General features: G+C 46.9%; 2 protein-coding genes across 2 annotated transcripts; both read right to left on the minus strand.

Annotated features, from left to right (window-relative positions):
- Positions 1-3,825: 3,825 nt before the first annotated feature.
- Positions 3,826-5,424, minus strand: LOC120922729 (E3 ubiquitin/ISG15 ligase TRIM25-like). Its single transcript, XM_040334768.1, has one exon. It carries the CDS (start codon positions 5,422-5,424, stop codon positions 3,826-3,828), a length of 1,599 nt encoding a protein of 532 aa, XP_040190702.1.
- A 9,432-nt stretch (positions 5,425-14,856) lies between these two features.
- On the minus strand, positions 14,857-21,912 carry LOC120922728 (E3 ubiquitin/ISG15 ligase TRIM25-like). Its single transcript, XM_040334767.1, has 2 exons — positions 21,804-21,912; positions 14,857-17,190 (listed from the first exon to the last, which is right to left on the minus strand). Exon 2 carries the CDS (start codon positions 17,186-17,188, stop codon positions 15,437-15,439), a length of 1,752 nt encoding a protein of 583 aa, XP_040190701.1. The 5' UTR covers positions 17,189-17,190; positions 21,804-21,912; the 3' UTR covers positions 14,857-15,436.
- Between the last annotated feature and the right edge of the window lie 1,082 nt (positions 21,913-22,994).

Raw genomic sequence — 22,994 nt, forward strand, 5'->3', positions numbered from 1 at the left:
GCCTCATGTCTAAATTTTGCCTAAGGCCTCACAAAGCCTAGAGCCGCCTCTGGGAGGAGGCTACAGCACTCCCCTCTCTCTCTCCTCCTCCGTGTGTCACGGAGATGCAGGCTGTGTTTCAGAGCCGGTGTTCCTGATCGATACCCCCCCCGCAGCAGCCGCTCTGATGTCCTGGGTTGGGAGGGGCAACTGGTGGCGAGTAACTTTCAAGGCCTGACTAGTGGCTCGTGACTTCAAATTTTGAGCCCTGTGTGTGTGTGGGTATATATATATATAAATATATAAACAGCTTTAAGAGCATTGGGCGGAAGTGACGCTTTGACGTTGCATCCGCCCTGCAATGGTCTGGAGTCGGGTGGGGGCCATCTTCCCCTCACTTATCTCCATACCAAGCAGAGGAGATGATGTGATCGCCTCCGGCGGGAGGCCCTCTTCCATGGCGGTAAACGTGATCTTGCAGCGTATCAGCCGCAGAGACCACTTTTATCTGAAAGAGGACCACTTGCTGAAGAAGAGGATACCGGGGTTATGATAACTAGCCAACAACGATATTCCTCTTCAAAGTACCAAAGTATTTCTGCGGCGGGCGGCCTGTAAGTGTCAAAAAATAGGCTTGGTACAGAAGTGGTTAGAGTGCACATAGCTACAAATTTATAACGTAGTTTACAAACCCAGACGTTTTTTTTTACCCTCTTTTGTGGTCATGGTTCTCTGGTGAGTGTACATCTAATTGAGCACCATAGGGTGAACAGATATTAAGCTGGGTGATGTTTTTTTAATATACCTTATTGAAGATTAAAGGAGTTGTAAACCTTCCTATGCATCTTAATGCATCCTATGCATCAGGGTGAAAAAAATCATCCAATGCTTACAGGCCCCCCCCCCCCCATTTTCTTACCTGAACCCTCAAAAGTCCTGCATCGAGAACATGCTGGCTTCTCAGCCCGTGCTTCTCGGCTCTTCATTGGATAGATCAGCACAGCCATTGCTGTCAATCAACCCCAATGACAAGTGGGACGGGGCCGAGTCCTGTAGTTGGTGGTTATGGATGCCGAATACAGAACTCGGGAGCACGCACGTGTAACAGAATGACCCGGGACACCCAGAGACTTTTGAAGGATGTGGGGTACTCTTGTGCCAGCGTCACTAATGACTCATGGGTCCATGGTCACCCTGTGCCCCTTTTGGGCATAGGGTGACTGAGAAATATGAATTATAAATTACATGAGATGTGACTGATAATTCATATTGCAGGACATCTTGAGATATTCAAGTGGTTATGCTGACCCACACCAGTTCAGTGGAGTGTTTTCATTCAATGTGAGGACACATGCTTTTGAGGTGTTAATTGGGGGCTACTCCTGAAAGACATTCCATTGTCCAGTGTGAGATGCTAATTCAGTCATAAAGGTCAGATGTCTAGCTTTTAGGTGTTAATTCAGCCTAGCTCCTAAAGACCTTTCATTATGTATGCCCCATTGTGTGATGCTGGGGGTGGATAGTTATTTGTTCCTTTGATTACTGTAAACATGCCTGTACTACATAAAAAGATGAGAGCTAACCATTAAAGTTCATTCATACATTTTGACTCAGAGAACGGAGCTTGTCTCGTTATTTCTGGGGAATTGGTATGGATCGTGCCTGTTGGATTGTGGAGTGTCAGATAAGCTGTCGTGGGGCGATGGAATGGGAATATCGTAAACGGTGGTGACTGTTACAGCCCGCAAGGTAACCCCCTTGGGAAAGCGCTTCCCAGGGGGGTTAGCTGATGCGGGGAGGAGCCGAGAAAGCCGCTGAGGGACCCCAGAAGAGGAGGATCAGGGCCACTCTGTGAAAAACAAGCTGCACAGTGGAGGCAAATAAGACAGGTTTGCGTTTTTTTTTTTAATCCAACCATTAGTACCCCTTTAATTCCATTGAATCAGATTATGAATTTCGCACTATATTGGCATCTGGTTATTTCACACCAGTGGACCGTATGTCTGTTTTTTTTTTCATCCATCTGTTCACAGATGAAAAAAAGGGGACATACATGAACATCCACTTACACCCGATCTCATCGGTGTCTGCCATGCTCCAATTCTGCAGACGGAAGAAAATCCAATTTTTCCATTCGTCTGCGGATCGGAAAATCCGATCCCCCCCATAGAGGAGAGGGGAGATCTGACAGGGACCGCCCTATCATCTGTCGGCTCAGTGGGAATTAATGGAACAATCCCTGCTGAGCAAGAGGATGAGACACGTATGGATCCTCACATGTGAAAGGGCCCTAAGGCAATTTCTACACACCATTTCATTTCCGAGTGGGAAGTGAGGGAGAAGACTGATGTCTTATCTAGAACCTACAGATGATCAATGTCATTAGGAAGGGACTTGCACTATAGACTGGTGCCAAGGGAGTTCATGTGGCACCTCGAGGTTTGCCTGGACCTCTTTGAATGAACAGGACTGGAAATCAGAAAAGAAAAAAAAAAAAAAAAAAAAATCTATTACCCATGAGCCAGTATTCTTTTGAGATAACTTACCCAGTGGTCCCCACTTTCTGGACACATGAGGATTTTGCTTAGGCAGTGAATGGCTCATTATAATCAGGTGACAGGTAGTTTCAATAGAAGAAAAGAGAAAGCCTCCCCCATTGTGGCAGTGAGCACATATAAAAAAAGGGGGGGGGCAGAAATCTTGGCTATCCAGCAACAAACAGGATTCTGAAGCCAGATTCTTTAGGAAAGTACAGTGAGGTTAGCCATGAGTCGGTGGTGAACAATGGAATGGAGGGCGAGAGGGTAGAGGCGTTCCAGTTTCGAGGAACAATATTTAAGGAGGACCTGTCATGGACGGGGCAACAAACTGTAGAGTACCAGGCTAAAAAGGGAACGGACACTTGATCGTATTTACATGCAGTGGAAAGGTATATCCCCCCCCCCCTCCCACTCCCAATGCTCTCCCATTTCATTGGGGAGCCCCAGACTCAAGACAGCAGTTCTGCTGGCTAACCATAGAAATTACCAAGGCCTTGACCATCTTTATGATCCATGAAACCTGAAGCAACAAATACGTTGACGCTTCCAGTTTTGGTCTAACAATAGAAAGCCTTGTTGTCCAGGAAAAAAAACACATTTACAGTATGCATTACAACCAAAGATATTGTGGAATGCGATGAAGAAATCATCAACCTCTGATCGTAGTGAAGTTTTGAAAGTTTATTTGGACAAGGAGTTACAAAATAAAGATGGGAAAGTAGAAGGATTAATGCATGTGAAGATCTTTACACATGGCAGGTGTGCCAAGGACCTGACCTCTTCATCAAACGGGAGATTATTACATTCCTATGCCGAACAAATGCCATGTAGGACTATCCCAGGCATTAACAAAATGTACAATAGACATTAATTTCTGTTATCTCTAAACCCCTCATCAGCTTGACTGATCAAATGAATATGGCCAAAGAGGAAATACAATTTAAGGATCAGGAGGTTTCCGGGACTCACTTCCTGTCTGGTAAATCCTTAGTTAATATTTGTGTTTATTTATTGATTTTAAATCTCCTAATGGTGCCCCAGATAGAAGTGTAAATCGTATAGTGCCAATCCTTCCAAAACATATTTTGGCAATAGATACACTGCAAATGTGCAGGCTTCAGGGCTGCAATCCCAACCTTCACTACACTACCTACCGTTTCACTGACCTGGAACAAGCATGCAGCTAGTGAAGCCTAAATAATCTTTACAAGTCATGCTTGTACCTAGTCCAGTAATGTTGCTTCTTGAGTATTTCACCAATCAGATTCCCCCACCCTGTGATGTCACCAGTCTCTGGGCTGATTTCTCACATCTGATATGCTAAAGAGAGCCTTATACAACCATTCCATACACCTAACCCAGCATGGAGGGGCTCAGTAAAGGTGGTAGTGATGGTGATGAGGAATCGGATCGGGTCACACAACTCATAAAAGGAGATCCGCCCGGCCCCATAATTCAGATCTATCCTGATTCTGTTACCATAGACACTGCCAGGTATTGGGATCTCCTTACTACCATGGATCACCGAGTAGCTATTACCTCCATACCTCTCCAAACACCAGGACTTCTCATTATATCCAATCACTGACTGAACTCCTCTCCTGTCTATACTGGGGTAACACATACCAATTCTCCACCAATTTGACCCTCGGACATTGACTTCCCAGCAATGTCGACCTGAAGAGAAACTCTGACTGCTTAACACCTGAGAACACCAAAATCTCTCTGGTGTTTCTGGGAGATTCAGATGCGATGATGAGAAGGATAACGTTTTCCTGTCATCTGCTATGCGTAGAGTATTACCAGCTGTGCTCACATCCAGTAATAAGTCTGTTAACCCTGAAATAACTTTGTTCTTTGCACAAAAAATTGGATACACATGTGTGCCTGCAAATGAATGGACATTTACCCCAGACATGATATCAGATAACCCTATGTGTAATGTTTGTGAGATCCCCGCCACATTCAGATCCCCTCCATCATAGAGGAGTTCATCATGTCGCTCTCTGTCCTCATCACACAAGTCACTTGTGTCCGATTCCTGTAGGACAGTCAGTGGATCCGTCGTGTTACACAGATCCTCAATGTCAGCCATCTTCCTGACCAACTCCTCCTCCTTTATTTCCAGCTGTTGGATCAGATCAGACACTGATAGAGAGACCCGCTCTACCTGCCCAGAGATGTCACTCAGGACTCTCCTCTCCAGGTCATCCAGACGTCTCCCAAGGTCTCTGAACAGGACAGTGACTCTCTCTGTTTCATCATCTGCTTTTCCTTGTACTTTCCTCCAGTGTTCCTGCAGACTCTGGACTCTTTCCTCCATCTCCTCTCTCTCGGCCATCAGTTTCGGCAGAACATTTCTCAGTTTCTTCTTTTTGATCTCAGAGGCCTTATCCAGAGTCTCCACCTGGTGCTCCCAGTGTTCCTCATCCAGCCTACAGGACAGACAGATACAGGTGGAGTCCTTAGTGCAGTAATACTTCAGTAGTTCCTTATGGACGGAGCATTTCCTGTTCTCCAGGGAAGTGGCAAGGTCACAGAAGACGTGTTCTGGTGACTTGCTGTGGAATCCCAGGTGATTGCATGGTGACGCTCCTCTGTGTGACAGACATGATTTTATAGCAGGTACAGGAGTGTGACTACATGGAGTGCAGGTGACACCGAACTCCTCCTGATCTGGCCGAGCAGACAGGAAATTATCCACCATGTTACGCAGTGTAGGAAGCTCCTCAAACTCTTCTTTGCATTTAGGACAGGAATAACCTTCAGACCTCTCCTGTGTATCTAACACATGGCCAATACAGTCCAGGCAGCAGTTGTGTCCACATTTCAAAGTTACTGGATCTGAAGAAAGGTTTAGACAGATGAAACATTCCAGCTCCTCACTCGGATCAGCAGATGCCATCACTGAGATAAAAAGAGAGAAATGAGAAATGACAGTGAAAGACTCGGTAACCAGTGTGACCATTTATGTACATTCCAACACGCACTTTAGGATAATAATTAATCATGATCTGATAGAAAATGTAATCCTACTGCTTATTCCACTCTTTAATTTAGATAAATCCCTCATCCAGCTTCATCTCCAGTCAAGACAATGTATCCCTCCTTAGAAAGTATAGTACATACCAAACTCATCCGATATAGAACACTCGTTATGGAATACAACCAATCAGTTTGCCCTGATCACATCCCCCTCCTGTCTTCCTGCACACACCACGTTTGTCTCATTCTGAGTCTGGCCCGCTGGTTGTAATCCACCTTTCCTTCTTGCACCCAGAGCCCTTCCCCAGTCTATGGGGGTCACTCCTCAAGTCAGAGCCCTTCCCGTCTATGGGGGTCACTCCTCAAGTCAGAGCCCTTCCCCAGTCTATGGGGGTCACTCCTCAAGTCAGAGCCCTTCCCCAGTCTATGGGGGTCACTCCTCAAGTCAGAGCCCTTCCCCAGTCTATGGGGGTCACTCCTCAAGTCAGAGCCCTTCCCCAGTCTATGGGGGTCACTCCTCAAGTCAGAGCCCTTCCCCAGTCTATGGGGGGGGTCACTCCTCAAGTCAGAGCCCTTCCCCAGTCTATGGGGGGGGTCACTCCTCAAGTCAGAGCCCTTCCCCAGTCTATGGGGGGGGTCACTCCTCAAGTCAGAGCCCTTCCCCAGTCTATGGGGGGGGTCACTCCTCAAGTCAGAGCCCTTCCCCAGTCTATGGGGGGGTCACTCCTCAAGTCAGAGCCCTTCCCCAGTCTATGGGGGGTCACTCCTCAAGTCAGAGCCCTTCCCCAGTCTATGGGGGTCACTCCTCAAGTCAGAGCCCTTCCCCAGTCTATGGGGTTCACTCCTCAAGTCAGAGCCCTTCCCCAGTCTATGGGGGGGGGGTCACTCCTCAAGTCAGAGCCCTTCCCCAGTCTATGGGGGGGTCACTCCTCAAGTTAGAGCCCTTCCCCAGTCTATGGGGGGTCACTCCTCAAGTCAGAGCCCTTCCCCAGTCTATGGGGGGTCACTCCTCAAGTCAGAGCCCTTCCCCAGTCTATGGGGGTCACTCCTCAAGTCAGAGCCCTTCCCCTAGTCTATGGATTACTCCTCAGGTCAGCGCTCAGTCCAACTCAATTTTATTTCTGAATGGGAAATAAACTTCTGGATCATATGGCTGTATATACAGTATATACTGTAGCTCAGGCTTCATACAATGGGTGCACCCTTTAATATATGCATTGCCCTCGTAGATAGGTGCTGGTATTCGTGGAATATAGGTTTTGCTTCTCATGTTAAACAGGGAGCTAATTGCATTTCCCTAGCAGTTCTCCTATTTAACAGAGGGCCGCGATTGATTAGTGTAATCTGCGCAGTGTGCTCAGCTGCTGGTTTGGTCTGCCTCTGGCCTCCTCTGTAACCAAGTAACCTAGGAAGGTTCTGAAAGAATAGGGGCATGCCATGCAGAACACAGCATGAATATTAATGTCACTCCAGCCAATCACAGGTGGGTTTTGCCTGGAGAGGATTGCACCAAGCCAGGGGAAAGGCAGCTACCTTCCCTGGCATCTGCTGGCTGCCATGGGGGGGGGGGGAGGGGCAGAAGTTAGACAGTGACCCTAGTTCTACAGATGGCTACCAGAAGGGTCTGTCTATCGAAGATCTGGTTTCACTGGTATACCGTGTCACTTGAAATTTGAAAGGTTACCAGCTGTCTCTGGACATTTTGTGAGTACAAACAACCTAAAGGATCTATAGACTAGTGCATTAACTAAGGATTCACAGAGATTGTAAAAAAATAAAACTTTTTTTGGTATTCGTGGTACAAAAGCAAAAAAAAAAAAGTTAATAGTTTATAAAAATAGGAGGAAAAAAAAAAAGTAGAGAATAAGCAGTTAATAAGGCTGATTATAGTAAATAGAGTCAATAAGATGTTAAACAGAAAAAAAAAGTGGCCCCCCCACTCTCCAAAATCCATACCAACCTCTTATCCAAGCATGCAGCCCAGCAGGTCAAGAAAAAGGGGGGGGGGAGGGGGGAATGAATGAGTGTGCCCCCTCCTGGACAATAACAGTCAACATGCCTTCAACATTGGGGGGGGGGGGGGGAGTGCTTGGGGGCGGGGTCTCTGCTCTGTCAGTTCTTATATATCCATGGAGCGTGGCTATCCGATGACATCCCATTAGACCCTGCCCCTTGTGCCATTACAAGGGGCAGGGCCTCATGGTAACAGTGGATGGCCAGGTCTATAAAAGAACCAGCAGAGAGCGGAGCTGGCACAATGACGGGAAACAGCGTTGGAGGAGGACAGGGTCAGCAGAAGACCGGAGGAAGTTTTTTTTTTTTATAAAGGACTTGTCAAAACCATTTCTTTTTTTCCCCCCTTTTTTTTCTTTTATTTGAGAATCCTTGTAAAGTATTACAGAAATGTCATTAAGGACAAAAAAAAAACAAAAAAACTACGTTAGACTTACCGGTAACGGTATTTCTACGAACCTTCCAGGACGGCACCTGAGAGATGATGGCTCCTCCCTGCAGGAAACACGATCACATGACAGATTAAAAGGCCCCACCCATCCCCTTGTTCCCCAGTATGTATTAGAGTAATCCTAACTGGTTCACATGGGACGTAGTTCCTTATAGGTACTTGCCTTTTCCCTCCACTTAGGGCGGGAAGTAGGCCTGCCGTCCTGGAAGGTTCGTAGAAATACTGTTACCGGTAAGTCCAACATAGGTTTTCTCCCATCACCTTCCAGGACGGCACCTGAGAGGATGATCAAGGAAACACAGGCCTACCTTCAGGGTGGGACCACAGCTTGTAGAACCTTTCGACCAAAGGCTAAGTCTTGCTGTGACAACATTTCCACACGATAGTGCTTCAGGAATGTATGACGGCTGGACCATGTGCCCGCGCTGCGGATTTGTTCCCAGGAGGCCCCTGCTTTCTCAGCCCAGGAAGTTGCTAAGGATCTGGTAGAATGAGCCTTGATATTAGTAGGGGCTGTCACTCCTGTACCTACATAAGACCCTGCTATAGCTTCTCTAATCCACCTGGAGACTGAGGCTTTTGATGCCTGTAGTCCCTTCCTGGGCCCAGCATGTAGAACTAATAGATGGTTAGACCTCCTAAAGCTCTTAGTCCTCTCCAGATAAGTGAGAAGACACCTTCTAACATCTAGACAGTGAAACTTTCTTTTTATGTTCTTTGGTTTAGAACAAAAGGACGGCAATATTATGTCTTGCGTCCTATGAAATAAGGATGCCACTTTTGGTAGGTACAGGGGGTCTGCTCTAAGCGTGATCCTATCTGCCTGTACCCTCATGAAGGGTTCTTTCATAGACAGCGCCTGCAAGTCCCCTACCCTCCTGGCCGAAGTAATGGCTAACAAAAAGGTCAACTTAAGGGTTAGACATTTAAGTGAAACTTCTTTAATAGGTTCAAATGGGTGAATAGATAACGCCTCTAACACCCTTGTTAAATCCCAAGGCGGACAACTAAATTTTTGGACTGGAGAGACTCTCTCTCTTGCTAACAAAAAACGTTTAATGAGGTCCTCTTTAGCCAATCTTCGATCGAGATAGACTGAGAGGGCCGCTACCTGAACCCGCAGGGTACCAACTTTCAACCCCAGGTCTACACCCTCCTGGAGGAAGTCCAGTATAACTGGGATAGAAGTTGAAGTGACCTGTCTATCCTTAACCCAGGAGTAGAAGGTCTTCCAAATTTTTAAATACATTTTTCTAGTTACTGGTTTTCTGCTCAGGAGAAGCGTACTAATGACCTTCTCTGAGCAGCCTTTTGCGTTTCAAGATCTGGCGCTCAGTAACCAAGCTGCCAGCTGAAAGAACTCCGGAAGTTTTTGCGGTTCCACCACCGCCAAGGACCTTAGGTTTGCAAACCAAGTTCTTCTTGGCCACCATGGGGCTATCAGAAGAATTTTTCCAGGAGACCTGCTGAGCTCTTGCAGGACCCGCGGAATGAGCGCCACAGGTGGGAAGGCGTAAGCCAGCCTGAAGTGCCAGGTCTGGGATAGCGCATCCAGACCCTCCGACTGAGGTTCCTGGGAAATCGAGAAATACCTCTTTACCTTCCTGTTTTGCCGGTTGGCAAATAAGTCTATTTCTGGATTTCCGAAGCGCTGTACCAGGGTTAAAAACACCTCCTGGTTCAGTTCCCATTCCTCCTGCCTCAGCTGTTGATGGCTGAGGAAGTCTGCTTTTATATTGCTTGTGCCTTTTATGTGTATGGCCGAGATGGAGAGGACTCTCCCTTCTGCCCACTCCAAAATTTTCTTGGATAATTCTAGTAGGGGGCTGGACTTGGTCCCTCCCTGATGTCCCAAGTATGCTACCATGGTAGCATTGTCGGAACATACTTGGACTTCTCTGCCCTTGATATCTTCCTGGAAGGCTATTAAGGCTTCCCCCACTGCTCTGAGCTCCCTGTAATTGGATGACCTGCGAGTTAGTGAGCTGTCCCATCAACCCTGGGCTTTCTTCTTTTCTAGGTGGGCACCCCACCCCCAAGAGCTGGCATCCGTGGTAATCTTTACTGGATTCCACTGGGCTCATGGTCGCCCTTCTTTCAGATTTTGGTGACAAGTCCACCATTCCAGGGAAACCAGGACCTGGGGGGTGAGTAGAATTTTTTGGTCCAAGGACTCTCTCTGTCTGTCCCAAGAGGACAGGAAGAAGAAATGAAGTGTCCTGGCATGAAGTTAGGCCCAGATTACCGCTGGTATGCTTGCAGACATTAGACCTAAAACTCTCAGAACCTCCCTTCTGGAGAGCCAAGGATTTTTTATTAGGTCCTCTGCTGCTGAGGCTAGTTTTGCCACTTTGTCCTCTGGCAAAAAGAGCCTCTGTTGTCTGGTGTCCACTATGCATCCCAGAAAGGCCTTAACCTGTTCTGGTTGGAGGGAGGATTTTTCTGTGTTTATAATCCACCCTAGACTCTTCAGGACTGACACTACTTTGTTGGCATCCTTCGTGACCTGGATGGCCGACTGACCTGAGATCAGCAGATCGTCCAGATAGGGTATAAGAGATATACCCTGAAGGTGCAGAAAGGCCACCGCTTTCGCTAGGATTTTTGTAAATATCCTTGGGCTGGAAGTTAGCCCGAACGGGAGCGCCCTGAACTGCCAATGGAGGGTTTCCCCTTCCATCACTATCGCAAACCTTAGGAAAGCTTGATGATCTATGTGAATCGGCACATGAAGGTAGGCATCTTTGAGATCTAAAGTCACCAAGAAGGCCCCTTTCATGAGGTTTTTCCTTACCGAATAGATACTTTCCATAGTAAACTTTTTGTATGTCAGAAATTTGTTCAGATTTCTTAAGTTTACTATTAGACGGTATTTTCCAGACGGTTTGCAGACTACGAATACATGGGAATAGAATCCCTGGTATTGTTGATTTTTTGGTACTGGTACTATCACCAGCTGTTCGGCTAGCTCCTGTATCCCTTCCAAAAAGGCAGATCTTTTTAGGGTCTCCCCGGGAAGATGTGTGAGGGTGATCATAGAGGGGGGTGTTGCCATAAATTCTAGACGGAAGCCCTCTTGGATAATTTTGCAGATGTAAGGGCTGTTCGAGATCTTTACCCACTGAGGTAAGAACTGGGACAGCCGACCCCCCACTCTGATCTGGGCGTCACTTAGACTGTTTTTCGCTGGCTTTAGGAGAAGGGAAAAGCAAGTTGTTCTTTTTATTCCCTTTCCTAAAGTTCCAACGCCTGAAGGGTTCCTTTTTATTTTTCTGTTTAGCTTGCCCCTGGGGGCCTCGAAAAAACATCCTGAAACCTTCTTTTTTAGGTTTAACTGGACATTTTTTGCCTTTCTCTGATGATCTCGCCAATACATCATCAAGGTCTTTTCCAAACAGAAGGGAGCCCTGAAAGGGGATGCCACAAAGTTTACCTTTTGATGTTGCATCCCCCTCCCAGGCCTTGATCCAAATAGCTCTCCTAGCCGAGTTAACCAAGGCCGCTGTTTTGGCTGAAGCTTTTGCAGATTCAATTGCTGCATCCGCTAGGTAGGCAATAGCCTTCCTGATAACTTGTAGGGATTCTACTACCTTCTCGGCGTCCGAGTTCTGGGTCAGATGCTCAGAGTGTTTCCACCCAGATATCAGTGTTCCTGGCTACACATGTCACTGCTAAGGCTGGGCCTAGGGCTGCTGCATTAGCTTCCCAAGCCTTCCTAAGGAGAGATTCTGCTTTGCGGTCCATCAAGTCTTTTATACTACCTGCATGCTCAAAGGAGAGATCAGACAATTTTGCGACTTGTGATAACGCTGCATCAAGTCTAGGAAGCTTAGAAAAGACTTCCTTGTCCTCCTGGGAAAAGGGAAACCTTCTTTTCCAGGTCTTTTGTTTGACAATTTTCCTTTCAGGATTTCTCCATTCCTGTAGGACTAATTCCTTAAGGGACTGGTGTAGATGGAATACCCTAGATTGGGTGTCACCTAAACCCCTTTAGACCTTATCCTGTACCGAGGTAGGCTTAGGGGTCTCAGGAATTTCCTCTGTGGCATAAATGGCCTGGAGGAGACTCTCAAGGTCTTCTACAGCAAAGAGGTGTTTAAGACGTAAGTCTACCTGGGACTGACTAATTGAGTCTCCATCTGCCTGCCCTGAGCTGTGTCTAGACCTGGTCAGACTCACTATGTCACTTTCTTCATCCTCTGCCTGACCCCGAGGGGGTACCGGCGTGGATGAGAAGAAGGCACTAGGACCCTTAGTAAATAAACTATCCTGGGAAGAAGTGCCCTCCCTGGGGGTAGGTTACTCTGTATCAGTTTGCACTGATTGCCCAGCTGCCTCTCGGAAAGCTTTAACTGTTGCAAGAAAACTCATCATGTTTGCAGCTTCTTTTCCTGCCAAATTGTTAATGCATTTATAGCAGAGGGATTTAGTATAGGATTTAGGGAGTTTTTCCCTACAATTCCCACATTTCTTAGAGGAACTATGCCCTGAAGCGGCAGGAGACTGATTTGAGGCCTCCTGGGCTCCTCTGGGGGATTCTGAAAAGACATGAAAAAATGCACACCATTACATAGTCTTTTCCCCTAAGACTGCTGGACTGTACTGGGGAGGAAGGAAGCAGCAAGAGGGGGGTCAGATCCTGCTCTGGCCATTTCCCTGGAAAGTTGGGAACTCTCGCTAACCTTCTCCCTTTCCAGGGGGATAAGTACTCACCGACCCCCGACCTGGATCTGCCAGCAGTTGCATCCGTCTTCCCATCCTCTTCCATGATGGGGGTTGACAGGGCCTTGGCTGCCGGAAACCTTCACACAGGCTTTCCTTAAGCCGACCCACCGCCACCATCGCTTCTCCACGCTGCTCAGGAGCTTTCGGGTTGCGCTGCCGGGAACCGCCCCTTCCTGTGACGCGGTTCCCCTCTCAGAACGAGGCTTAGAGCACGGTGTTCTCCCGGGCGATTTTAAATGGCGGCGGTCTCGAGCAATCAGCGATGGCTTTTAGGAAAAAAAAAAAAAAAAAAATACATGTCGTTGTGTTGGAGAAACACAATCAATACTGGGGAACAAGGGGATGGCTGGGGCCTTTTAATCTGTCATGTGATTGTGTTTCCTGCAGGGAGGAGCCATCATCTCTCAGGTGCCGTCCTGGAAGGTGATGGGAGAAATTAAAAATATTGGCACACAACGCTATCAAATCTCCTGGGACAACAATCACTTCATTAGCTGAGCACAATGGCAATGAACCCCCCCCCCCCCTCCCATAGGTGTGAAGTTTAGAGACAATGAATGGGTGCAGTTTGCCAGGCTCCAGTCACATGGGCACCAAGACCTCTACAGCATGAATGAGGCATTCAGAGTGGCCTGGAGCTGTGTGCCGGCAGCCTGCGACTGAACGAAGATGCAGCAACTATACAGACAGCCGAACATCTGAGTCCAAACACAGAGCTGGAGTCTGTGGACCCAGAGGGAAGAGGGGGTGAAGATGGATGCGGCCATCAGCAGGGACATTGTGTCCCTGCCCTAAAGCATCCACCCTTACCACCCCCCATTGAGGGTGCATGACTGGTATGGTCCAGGAGGGTGGGCGCTTGCCCACCCTTTCCTGACCTGCCAGGCTGCATGCTTGGCTATGGGTCTGTGATGGATTTTGGAGGAGGACCCCATGCCTCCCCCCCATTTTTTGTTTGGGGTGTTCCTCTCAAAATCCATACCAGACCGGGGGGGTAACCAATGCAGTTCTGTATTTAATTTTGGCATAGGGTTCCCTTTCAAGAGCCACACCAGACTCAAAGGGCTTGGTATGGATCTTGGTTACACCCCGCCCCCTCCTACCAATTCCCTGTCATTTACAAGCTTACCGGAGCAGTCAAAAATCGATCTGGTGTGGGCGATGGCTAGGCAGGAAGTCGAGTGCGTGCAAGATTGCCCCACTCGGCTCTATGCCCTTGGAGGACCGGAGCAACGTCATGTCCTGTTCTCGGGCACATAAATGCCCCCCATATTTAAAAAAAAAAAAAAAAAAAAAAACACTAGAGATTTGGGGGAGGGGGGGCGGAGGAGGTCTTTGACCACAGATCTCTCGATAAAGAGGACCTGTCATGCATGTTTATATTACAAGGAATGTTTACATTCTTTGGAATAGGAATAAAAGTGATAAAAAAAATTAAAAAAACCCACAGCGGTTCATCATTTAAACCTTTATTAAAGAGAAAAAAATAAAATAAATAGTGACACATCGATCCCCACAAATTGTACACCATAACCAATAAGAACAAGACTAGTACTGCCTGTGTTAATAGAAGCAATTAATACAGTCAATCACAGCAATGTGGAAGGAACAACCTTTGGAGGAACAGACCAGGGATTATTGTGAATATAAAAAAATAAAATAAAAAATAGTCTAGACATAACCTATTTATTAATTCAATTCTTGAATGGAGTAAGGGAAGACTAGAATCCCTGTTAGTTTTAAAGGTGTTGTAGAGGTTTTTTTTTATATATATATATATTTTCTAAATAAGTTAAGCTAGTGCATTGTTGGTTCACTTCCTTCTAAATGTTTTTTTTGTCTGAATTTCTCACTTCCTGTTCCTCCTCAGTATGCTTGCCCCCATCATCCAAGCCGTTCTGGCTGGGGGTTAGTCAGCGTGCTCACCCCCTCCCTTGGGACTACATCTCTGTGGGGAGACGCGCAGGGATGTAGTCCCAAGGGAGTGGGCAAGCATGCTGAGTAACCCCCAGCCAGAATGGCTCGGATGATGGGGGCAAGCATACTGAGGAGGAACAGGAAGTGAGAAATTCAGACAAAAAACATTTAGAAGGGAAATCGAAGGAAAAAGTAAGTGAACAGACAATGCACTAGCTTAAAGGATCTTATTTAGAACACAAAAAAAAAAAAAAAAACACTTTAACTGTTACCTTGGTTTTCCCATCACTTCCTGTCCTGGGGACAATGTTTTACTAGACAGGAAGTTAAGGAAAATATTCAACAGGGGTTTTAGCCCACATTTGAGAAAAAAGCATTGTTCTGTGTCAGATAGTTCTAACTTCCTGTCTGGTAAACCATTGTCAGCCTTTCTATGACAGAGCCCAGGATAGCAAAAAAAAGATGACAGAGGTTCTAATCCTTCACTCCATCCAAACCTGAAAAAAAAAAAAAAACCCACACACACACACAACACATTTTAGCTAGAGATACATTGTAAAGGTTCAGTCTCCAGGGCTGTCATTTTGATCCTGGCTACACCGCCTTGTCGGTCACCGACATGGAACACAAATGAAGCCAGTAAAGCCTGAAAATTGTGACCTCCTGCATGCTTGTTCCTGGTTAGTAACACACTAGGTGGTGAAGTGATGATGAAGATGGCCCTGGAGCCTGCAGGTGTATACATAAATAAGCAATGGTGGTTTTTTTCCACCGCTTTCTCCGATTGGTGAAATACTCAGCCAACCAGATTCTTCACCTGGCGATGTCACCAGTCTCTGGGCAGATTTCTCACATCTGACTTCCCCCCAGATATCTTTAAACAACCTTCCCATACCCATAACCCAGCATGGAGGGGCTCAGTGAAAGTGGTGGTGAAGGTGTGGAGATGTCGGATTGGGTCACACAGATCATAAAAGGAGATCCGCCCGACTTCATAATCCAGATCTATCCCGACTCTGTTACTGGAGACTATGCTGGGTAAGGTGATCTTCTTCCTGTCATGTATCACCAAGTACTTATTATTTCCTCTTACCAAACCCCAGGATTTCATATTCCATCCAAGCCATGACTGATCCCCTCTCCTGCCTATACTGGGGTAACACATCCCAACTATCCAGTACTCTGACCCACCAACATCCACTTCCCAGCAATGTCTCCCTGAGGAGAAACTCTGACTGCTCATCACCTGAGGACACTGAAATCTCTCTGGTGTTTCTAAGAGATTCTGATGCGATGATGAGAAGGATGCGGTTTTACGGTCATCTGATATATGTAGATAATTACTAGCTGTGCTTACATCCAATAATATGTCTGTAACCCCTGATGTTTGCTGTACAGCCCCAATATTTGGTCCTGCAACCTGGTGGTACGATCGTTGTATGGCGAGGTAGTGTTTAAGGCGTTTCCTGGATGGTTCAGAATTGATGAGAACTTTGCCCTCTGTAGTAGAATGTGGATAGACATGTTTTCCTGTACATTTCTCTACATTTACCCCAGACATGATATCAGATAAACCTGTGTGTAATGTGTGCGAGATCCCCGCCACATCCAGATCCCATCCATCATGGAGTTTATCACGTCTCTCTCTGTCATCATCTCCATCCTCAGTATCACACAAGTCACCTGTGTCTGATTCCTGTAGGACAGTCAGTGGATCTGTCATATTACACAGCTCCTCAATGTGACGCATCTTCCTGGACAGCTCCTCCTTCTTTATTTCCAGCTGTTGGATCAAATCAGACATTGAAAGATAGACCTGCTCTGCCTGTCTGGAGATCTCACTCAGGACTCTCTTCTCCAGGTCTTCCAGACGTCTCCTGAGGTCTCTAAACAGGGAAGCAACTTTCTCTGTTTCATCATCTGCTTTTCCTTGTACTTTCCTCCTGTGTTCCTGTAGACTCTGGACTCTTTTCTCAGTCTCCACCCTCTCTGTCATCAGTTTCTGCAGAACATTTCCCAATTTATTCTTCTTCATCTCAGAGGCCTCATGCAGAGTCTCCACCTGGTGTTCCCGATGTTCTCCTTCCAGCCTGCAGGACACACAGATACAGGCGGAGTCCTCAGTGCAGTAATACTCCAGGATCTTCTTATGGACGGAGCATTTCCTGTTCTCCAGGGAAGTGGTGGGGTCACATAAGACATATTTCGGTGACTTGATGTTGACTCTCAGGCGATTGTCACATAGAGAATCGTCAAAATGCAGACAGGAGATCACAGCAGGTACAGGAGTGTGAATACAGTAAGTACAGAAGTCCACGGACTCCTCCTGATCTGGCTGAGCAGACAGGAAGTTCTCCACTATGTTACGTAGCGTTATGTTCCTCTGCAGTGCAGGACGATCCTGGAACTTCTCTCTACATCCAGGACAGGAATAACCTCCAGACCTCTCCTGTGTATCCAACACACGACCAATACAGTCCCGGCAGAAGTTGTGTCCACATTTCAGGGTCACAGGATCTGTATAAATGTCCAGACACAAGGAACATTCCAGCTCCTTCCTCAGATCAGCAGACGCCATTGCTGACAACAGAAGATAGAAATACAAGTAAAGTATCTGACACTCAGTAACCCATTCTGTACATTCCTACATAGTATGAGAATAAGACTGAAGCTGGCCATAGATGGATCAACTTTTGGCCATTTAACAGGGAGCGGCTGAATTTTGATCCATCTATGGCTGCTCACGCTTAAGAGAAGTCAATCAGCTTCTCTCAAATGGGTGGCATATTAAAAAACTTTAATTTGATCAGTGCATGCAGCCAATTGGTTGCTGCATCAATACCATCTAATAATATACAGGATGCCGGGATACTTCATTTTAAACTAGAAGGCCTTTTATGGGGATAAAGATTCCTGTCCACCTTATTTTGAATATCAGCTTCATTGATGGTACGGTTACACACACACACACACACAAACACTTCAGGATATGCAATCATGACCCGATACAAAATATCATTCCACAAGTTAATTCAGATGAACCCCTCATCCAGCTTCTTCCCCAGTCTAATGGGGTACACAAGTACATATCAGATGCATCCTATATAGAACATTGGTGTAGGGTAGTGATGAGCCGAACACCCCCCTGTTCGGTTCGCACCAGAACTTGCGAACACACCAAATGTTTGTGTGAACTTTAGAACCCCGTTAAAGTCTATGGGACTCAAACATTTGAAATATAAAGTGCTAATTTTAAAGGCTAATATGCAAGTTATTGTCCTAAAAAGTGTTTGGGGACCCGGGTCCTGCCCCAGGGGACATGTATCAATGCAAAAAAAGTTTTAAAAACTGCAGTTTTTTTGGGAGCAGTGAATTTAATAATGCTAAAAGTGAAACAATAAAAGTGAAATATTCCTTTAAATTTCATACCTAGGGGGGGTGTAAAGTTAGCATGTGAAATAGCGCATGTTTCCCGTACTTAAAACTGTCCCTGCACAAAGTGTAATTTCTGAAAAAAAAATAAATAAAAAAGGCATTTAAAACCGGACTCGCGGCTATAATGAATTGTTGGCTCCCGGCAATTCAGAGAGAATCCATTTATATATATATATATATATATATATATATATATATATATATATATATATATATATATATATGCGTGTGGGGGTCCCCCCAAATTCAATCACCGTGCCCTTCAGGTCTGGTGTGGATTTTAAGGGGAAATCCACCCCAAATGAAAAAAAAATGGCGTGGAGTTCCCCAAAAATCCACACCAGACCCCTTATCTGAGCACGTTAACCTGGCCAGAGGGGGCGGGGGTCACGTGACGGGTGGCCCCGCCTCACCTATAAAAGAAATGTCACAGCTTCAGCAGCATCATTCGCCGGGCTGAGTCCGGCAGAGAGAGGAGGCCGGCGATGCTGCGCTTTGAAGATCTTCTCATCGCTGGACAGGAGAGGAGATCACCCGTCGCTGGATACAGACAATGTGGATTACCACCACTGGATTTATTTTTTTAATTAATAAAGGACTTTTTTCTAGTGTGTGTGTGTGTGTGTTACAACTATTTACACTTCCTTCGTGAAATGGTAGGAGTACAATGTACCCCATTACCAATTCACATGGGGGGGCCCAGGATTTGGGGGTCCCCTTTGTTAAAGGGGTCTTCCAGATTCTGATAAGCTCCCCGCCCGCAGACCGCCACAACCACCGGGCAAGAGTTGTGGGGATGAAGCCCTTGTCCCCATCAACATGGGGACATCCACCCCATGTTGAGGGAATGTGGCCTGGTACGGTTCTGGTGTGGATTTTTGGGGGGAACTCCACGCCATTTTTTAAAAAAAATTGGGGTGGAGTTCCCCTTAAAATCCACACCAGACCTGAAGGGTCTGGAATGGATATTTGGGGGGAACCCCACATCATTTTTTTTTAAATTGACGGCAGGGTTCCCCTTAATATCCATACCAGACCTGAAGGGCCTGGTAATTGAATTTGGGGGACCCCCACGCTTTTTTTTTTAATGAATGAATCCTCTCTGAATTGCCGGGAGCCGACAATTCATTATAGCCGCAAGTCCGGTTTTAAATGACTTTTTTTTTCAGAAATGACACTTTGTGCAGGGACAGTTCTAAGTACAGGAAACATGCACTATTTCACATGCTTACTTTACACCCCCGCAGGTACGAAATTTAAAGGAATATTTCACTTTTATTGTTTCACTTTTAGCATTAATAAATTCACTGCTCCCGAAAAAACGGCCATTTTTAAAACTTTTTTTTGCATTGATACATGTCCCCTGGGACAGGACCCAGGTCCCCAAACACTTTTTTGGACAATAACTTGCATATTAGCCTTTAAAATTAGCACTTTAGATTTCTCCCATAGACTTTAACAGGGTGTTCCGCGGCTTTTCGAATTTGCCGCGAACACCCCAAATTGTTTGTTGTTCGCCAAACAGGCGATGTTCGAGTCGAACTCAAAGCTCATCCCTAGTGTAGGGCTTCCCTATGGATCACTCCTCAGATCAGATCCCCGCAGTCTATGGATCACTCCCCAGATCAGAGCGCCCCCCACCCCAGATCAGAGCGCCCCCCGCCCCAGTCTATGGATCACTCCCCAGATCGGAGCGCCAATATTGTATCCTGGCAAGACCAACAAGGCCTAGGGCAGCACTTTGCAGGGGGCAGCATGGAAAGAGTCCCCGCCGGCTCGTGCTACACTGTTAGTGTAATGCAAACTGCTTCTAATTTTGACTGTCCCATCATTCTGGACCACAAACCTTCACTGTGCTATATGTTTTCTGCTGCACCATTGGCATGGTTATATCTTCTTAGTCCTCTCCATGAAATTATCAGAAATGTGTGCTTAAAGTAGAACTATAGGAAATACCACCCCCCCCCCCATTTTGGATAGCTAGGGAGGGTTATAGCCCCTGTCAGTTTATTTATTTTACCATCCCTGTCCCATTGCAAAGATTTCCCTTTACTTCCTGCCCCATAGCCAAACAGGAAATCTATGCAAATTAAGGGAATCCATTGCCCCCCAGGCCCTGAGAACTAATGTTCCCACTCAAATTTCAGAGCAGGTCCTAAACAGAAAGGGGTGTGGCATATTTTAATTAGGGGTGCACCAGTTTAGTCAGGCCTAGGGCAGAACAAAACCTAAATACACACCACTGCAGAGCCCCCAGCCTATGGATCACTCCTCAGATCAGAACCCCCCCAACCCAGTCTATGGATCACTCCTCAGATCAGACCCCCCCCCCCAAATCTATGGATCACTCCTCAGACCCCCCCCCCAAATCTATGGATCACTCCTCAGATCAGAGCCCCCCCCAAATCTATGGATCACTCCTCAGATCCCCACCAAATCTATGGATCACTCCTCAGATCCCCCCCAAAACTATGGATCACTCCTCAGACCCCCCCCCCCCAAATCTATGGATCACTCCTCAGACCCCCCCTCCAAATCTATGGATCACTCCTCAGACCCCCCCCCCCAAATCTATGGATCACTCCTCAGACCCCCCCCCCCCAAATCTATGGATCACTCCTCAGACCCCCCCCCCAAATCTATGGATCACTCCTCAGACCCCCCCCCAAATCTATGGATCACTCCTCAGACCCCCCCCCCAAATCTATGGATCACTCCTCAGACCCCCCCCCCCAAATCTATGGATCACTCCTCAGACCCCCCCCCCCAAATCTATGGATCACTCCTCAGACCCCCCCCCCCCCAAATCTATGGATCCCCCCTCAGACCCCCCCCCCAAATCTATGGATCACTCCTCAGACCCCCCCCCCCCAAATCTATGGATCACTCCTCAGACCCCCCCCCCCCAAATCTATGGATCACTCCTCAGACCCCCCCCCCCCCCAAATCTATGGATCACTCCTCAGACCCCCCCCCCCCAAATCTATGGATCACTCCTCAGACCCCCCCCCCCAAATCTATGGATCACTCCTCAGACCCCCCCCCCCAAATCTATGGATCACTCCTCAGACCCCCCCCCCCCAAATCTATGGATCACTCCTCAGACCCCCCCCCCCAAATCTATGGATCACTCCTCAGACCCCCCCCCCCAAATCTATGGATCACTCCTCAGACCCCCCCCCCCAAATCTATGGATCACTCCTCAGACCCCCCCCCCAAATCTATGGATCACTCCTCAGACCCCCCCCCCCCAAATCTATGGATCACTCCTCAAATCAGACCCCCCCCCAAATCTATGGATCACTCCTCAAATCAGACCCCCCCCCCAAAAAAAAATCATCAGCAGCACTTAGCCCAACTCAATTTTGTTCCATAATGGGAAAGGGAGTTTCTGTTCCACTGCCGGAGCACAATGCTGTATACAGTGTATACAGCGCACAGAGTGGGTACAAACTCTAATATAGACCAGACAGCTTGACCCACATGAACTAAAATGGTGGAGATCCACTTTAAAGTTGAATTTTATCTGATTTATGACCGAGGAAACTGGAATTGTTCAATGAGAGTGCTGCAGGCAATTCAATACCAGCCCAGTAATGTTATGGCAAACAGCGGTGACTTTACTGCTGCCATTTCCAGGTGATGTACAATGCTTCAGAGAAAAAATTAAACATCCAACAAAACAAAACCTAGCTGCGTCTCAGCTCCATCTACACATCAGCATCCTAACTTATAAACACAATACCGTTATGACCAACCTTTATCTCCAGCAGAGAAGACCTGTTTCCTTCCCAGACTGCAGAGTACTGACTTGGGTGTGCCAGGTGAGACTAAATTGACTGAAAGGGAGAGGTGGAAAACCTGGAAGACGCAGGAGGTCTGGAAAAGGTGCCTGGGAGATGTGGAAACCCTGAACAGGACTTTTCCAGACTGCCTGCTTATATATACACACAATAATCTACCATAGAGGGTGAATAGAAGTCATCTTGGGCCCAGATTCTCAAAGGCGTTACGACGGCTCAACACCATTTGCGCCGTCGTAAGTCCTAATCTGGCCCCGGGTATCTATGCGACTGATTCTTAGAATCAGTTACGCATAGATACCCATTAGATCTGACATAAGGCTCTTACGCCGTCAGATCTTAAATGCAATTTTTTTTCCCGCCGCTAGGTGTCGCCGACGTCGTTTTCCCCGTCGCTTATGTAAATTAGCTAATTACGACGATTCCCGAACGTACGCGCGCTCGACGCAGAGAATTTATGACGTTTCCGTAGCCTTTGCGACGCGTAAAGTTGCCCCTGGGTCTATGAGGCGCAGCCAATGTTAAGTATGGCCGTCGTTCCCGCGTCGAAATTTAAAAAATCTACGTCGTTTGCGTAAGACGTCCGTGAATTAGCGCTGGACGTCATTTACGTTGACGTCTAAGCAAATGACGTCGGTGCGACGTCAGTTAGCGCAATGCACGTCGGGTAATTTACCCGACGGAGCATGCGCAGTACGCTCGGCGCGGGAACGCGCCTAATTTAAATGGTGCCCGCCCCATTTGAATTGGGCGGGCTTGCGCCGAGCGCTTTTACGATACACCGCCGCAAGTTTACAGGTAAGTGTTCTGAGAATCAGGCACTGACGCTGTAAACCTGCGGCGGTGTAACGTAAATCACATACGTTACGCTGCCCAGGAGCAACGTAATTATATCTGAATCTGGGCCTAAGTCTCTAAGGTGACCAGATATTTAAAATAAAATCCGGGGACATATTTTCCATTTATTGGCACAAAGTAAATTATTTTATAAGCATATTTTCCTCAAATTATATATTCAGTGTATGTGGTATGTGTGTATGTAATGATTGTATGATATATGTTATTTCTGAAAATCAGTGCCTGTTGAGTGCCCCTCAGCTCAGCCTGCTCAGTGCCCATCAGCTCAGCCTGCTCAATGCCCATCAG

The sequence above is a fragment of the Rana temporaria genome, unplaced genomic scaffold (genome assembly GCF_905171775.1).
Source record: "Rana temporaria unplaced genomic scaffold, aRanTem1.1, whole genome shotgun sequence".
Taxonomy (NCBI): domain Eukaryota; kingdom Metazoa; phylum Chordata; class Amphibia; order Anura; family Ranidae; genus Rana; species Rana temporaria.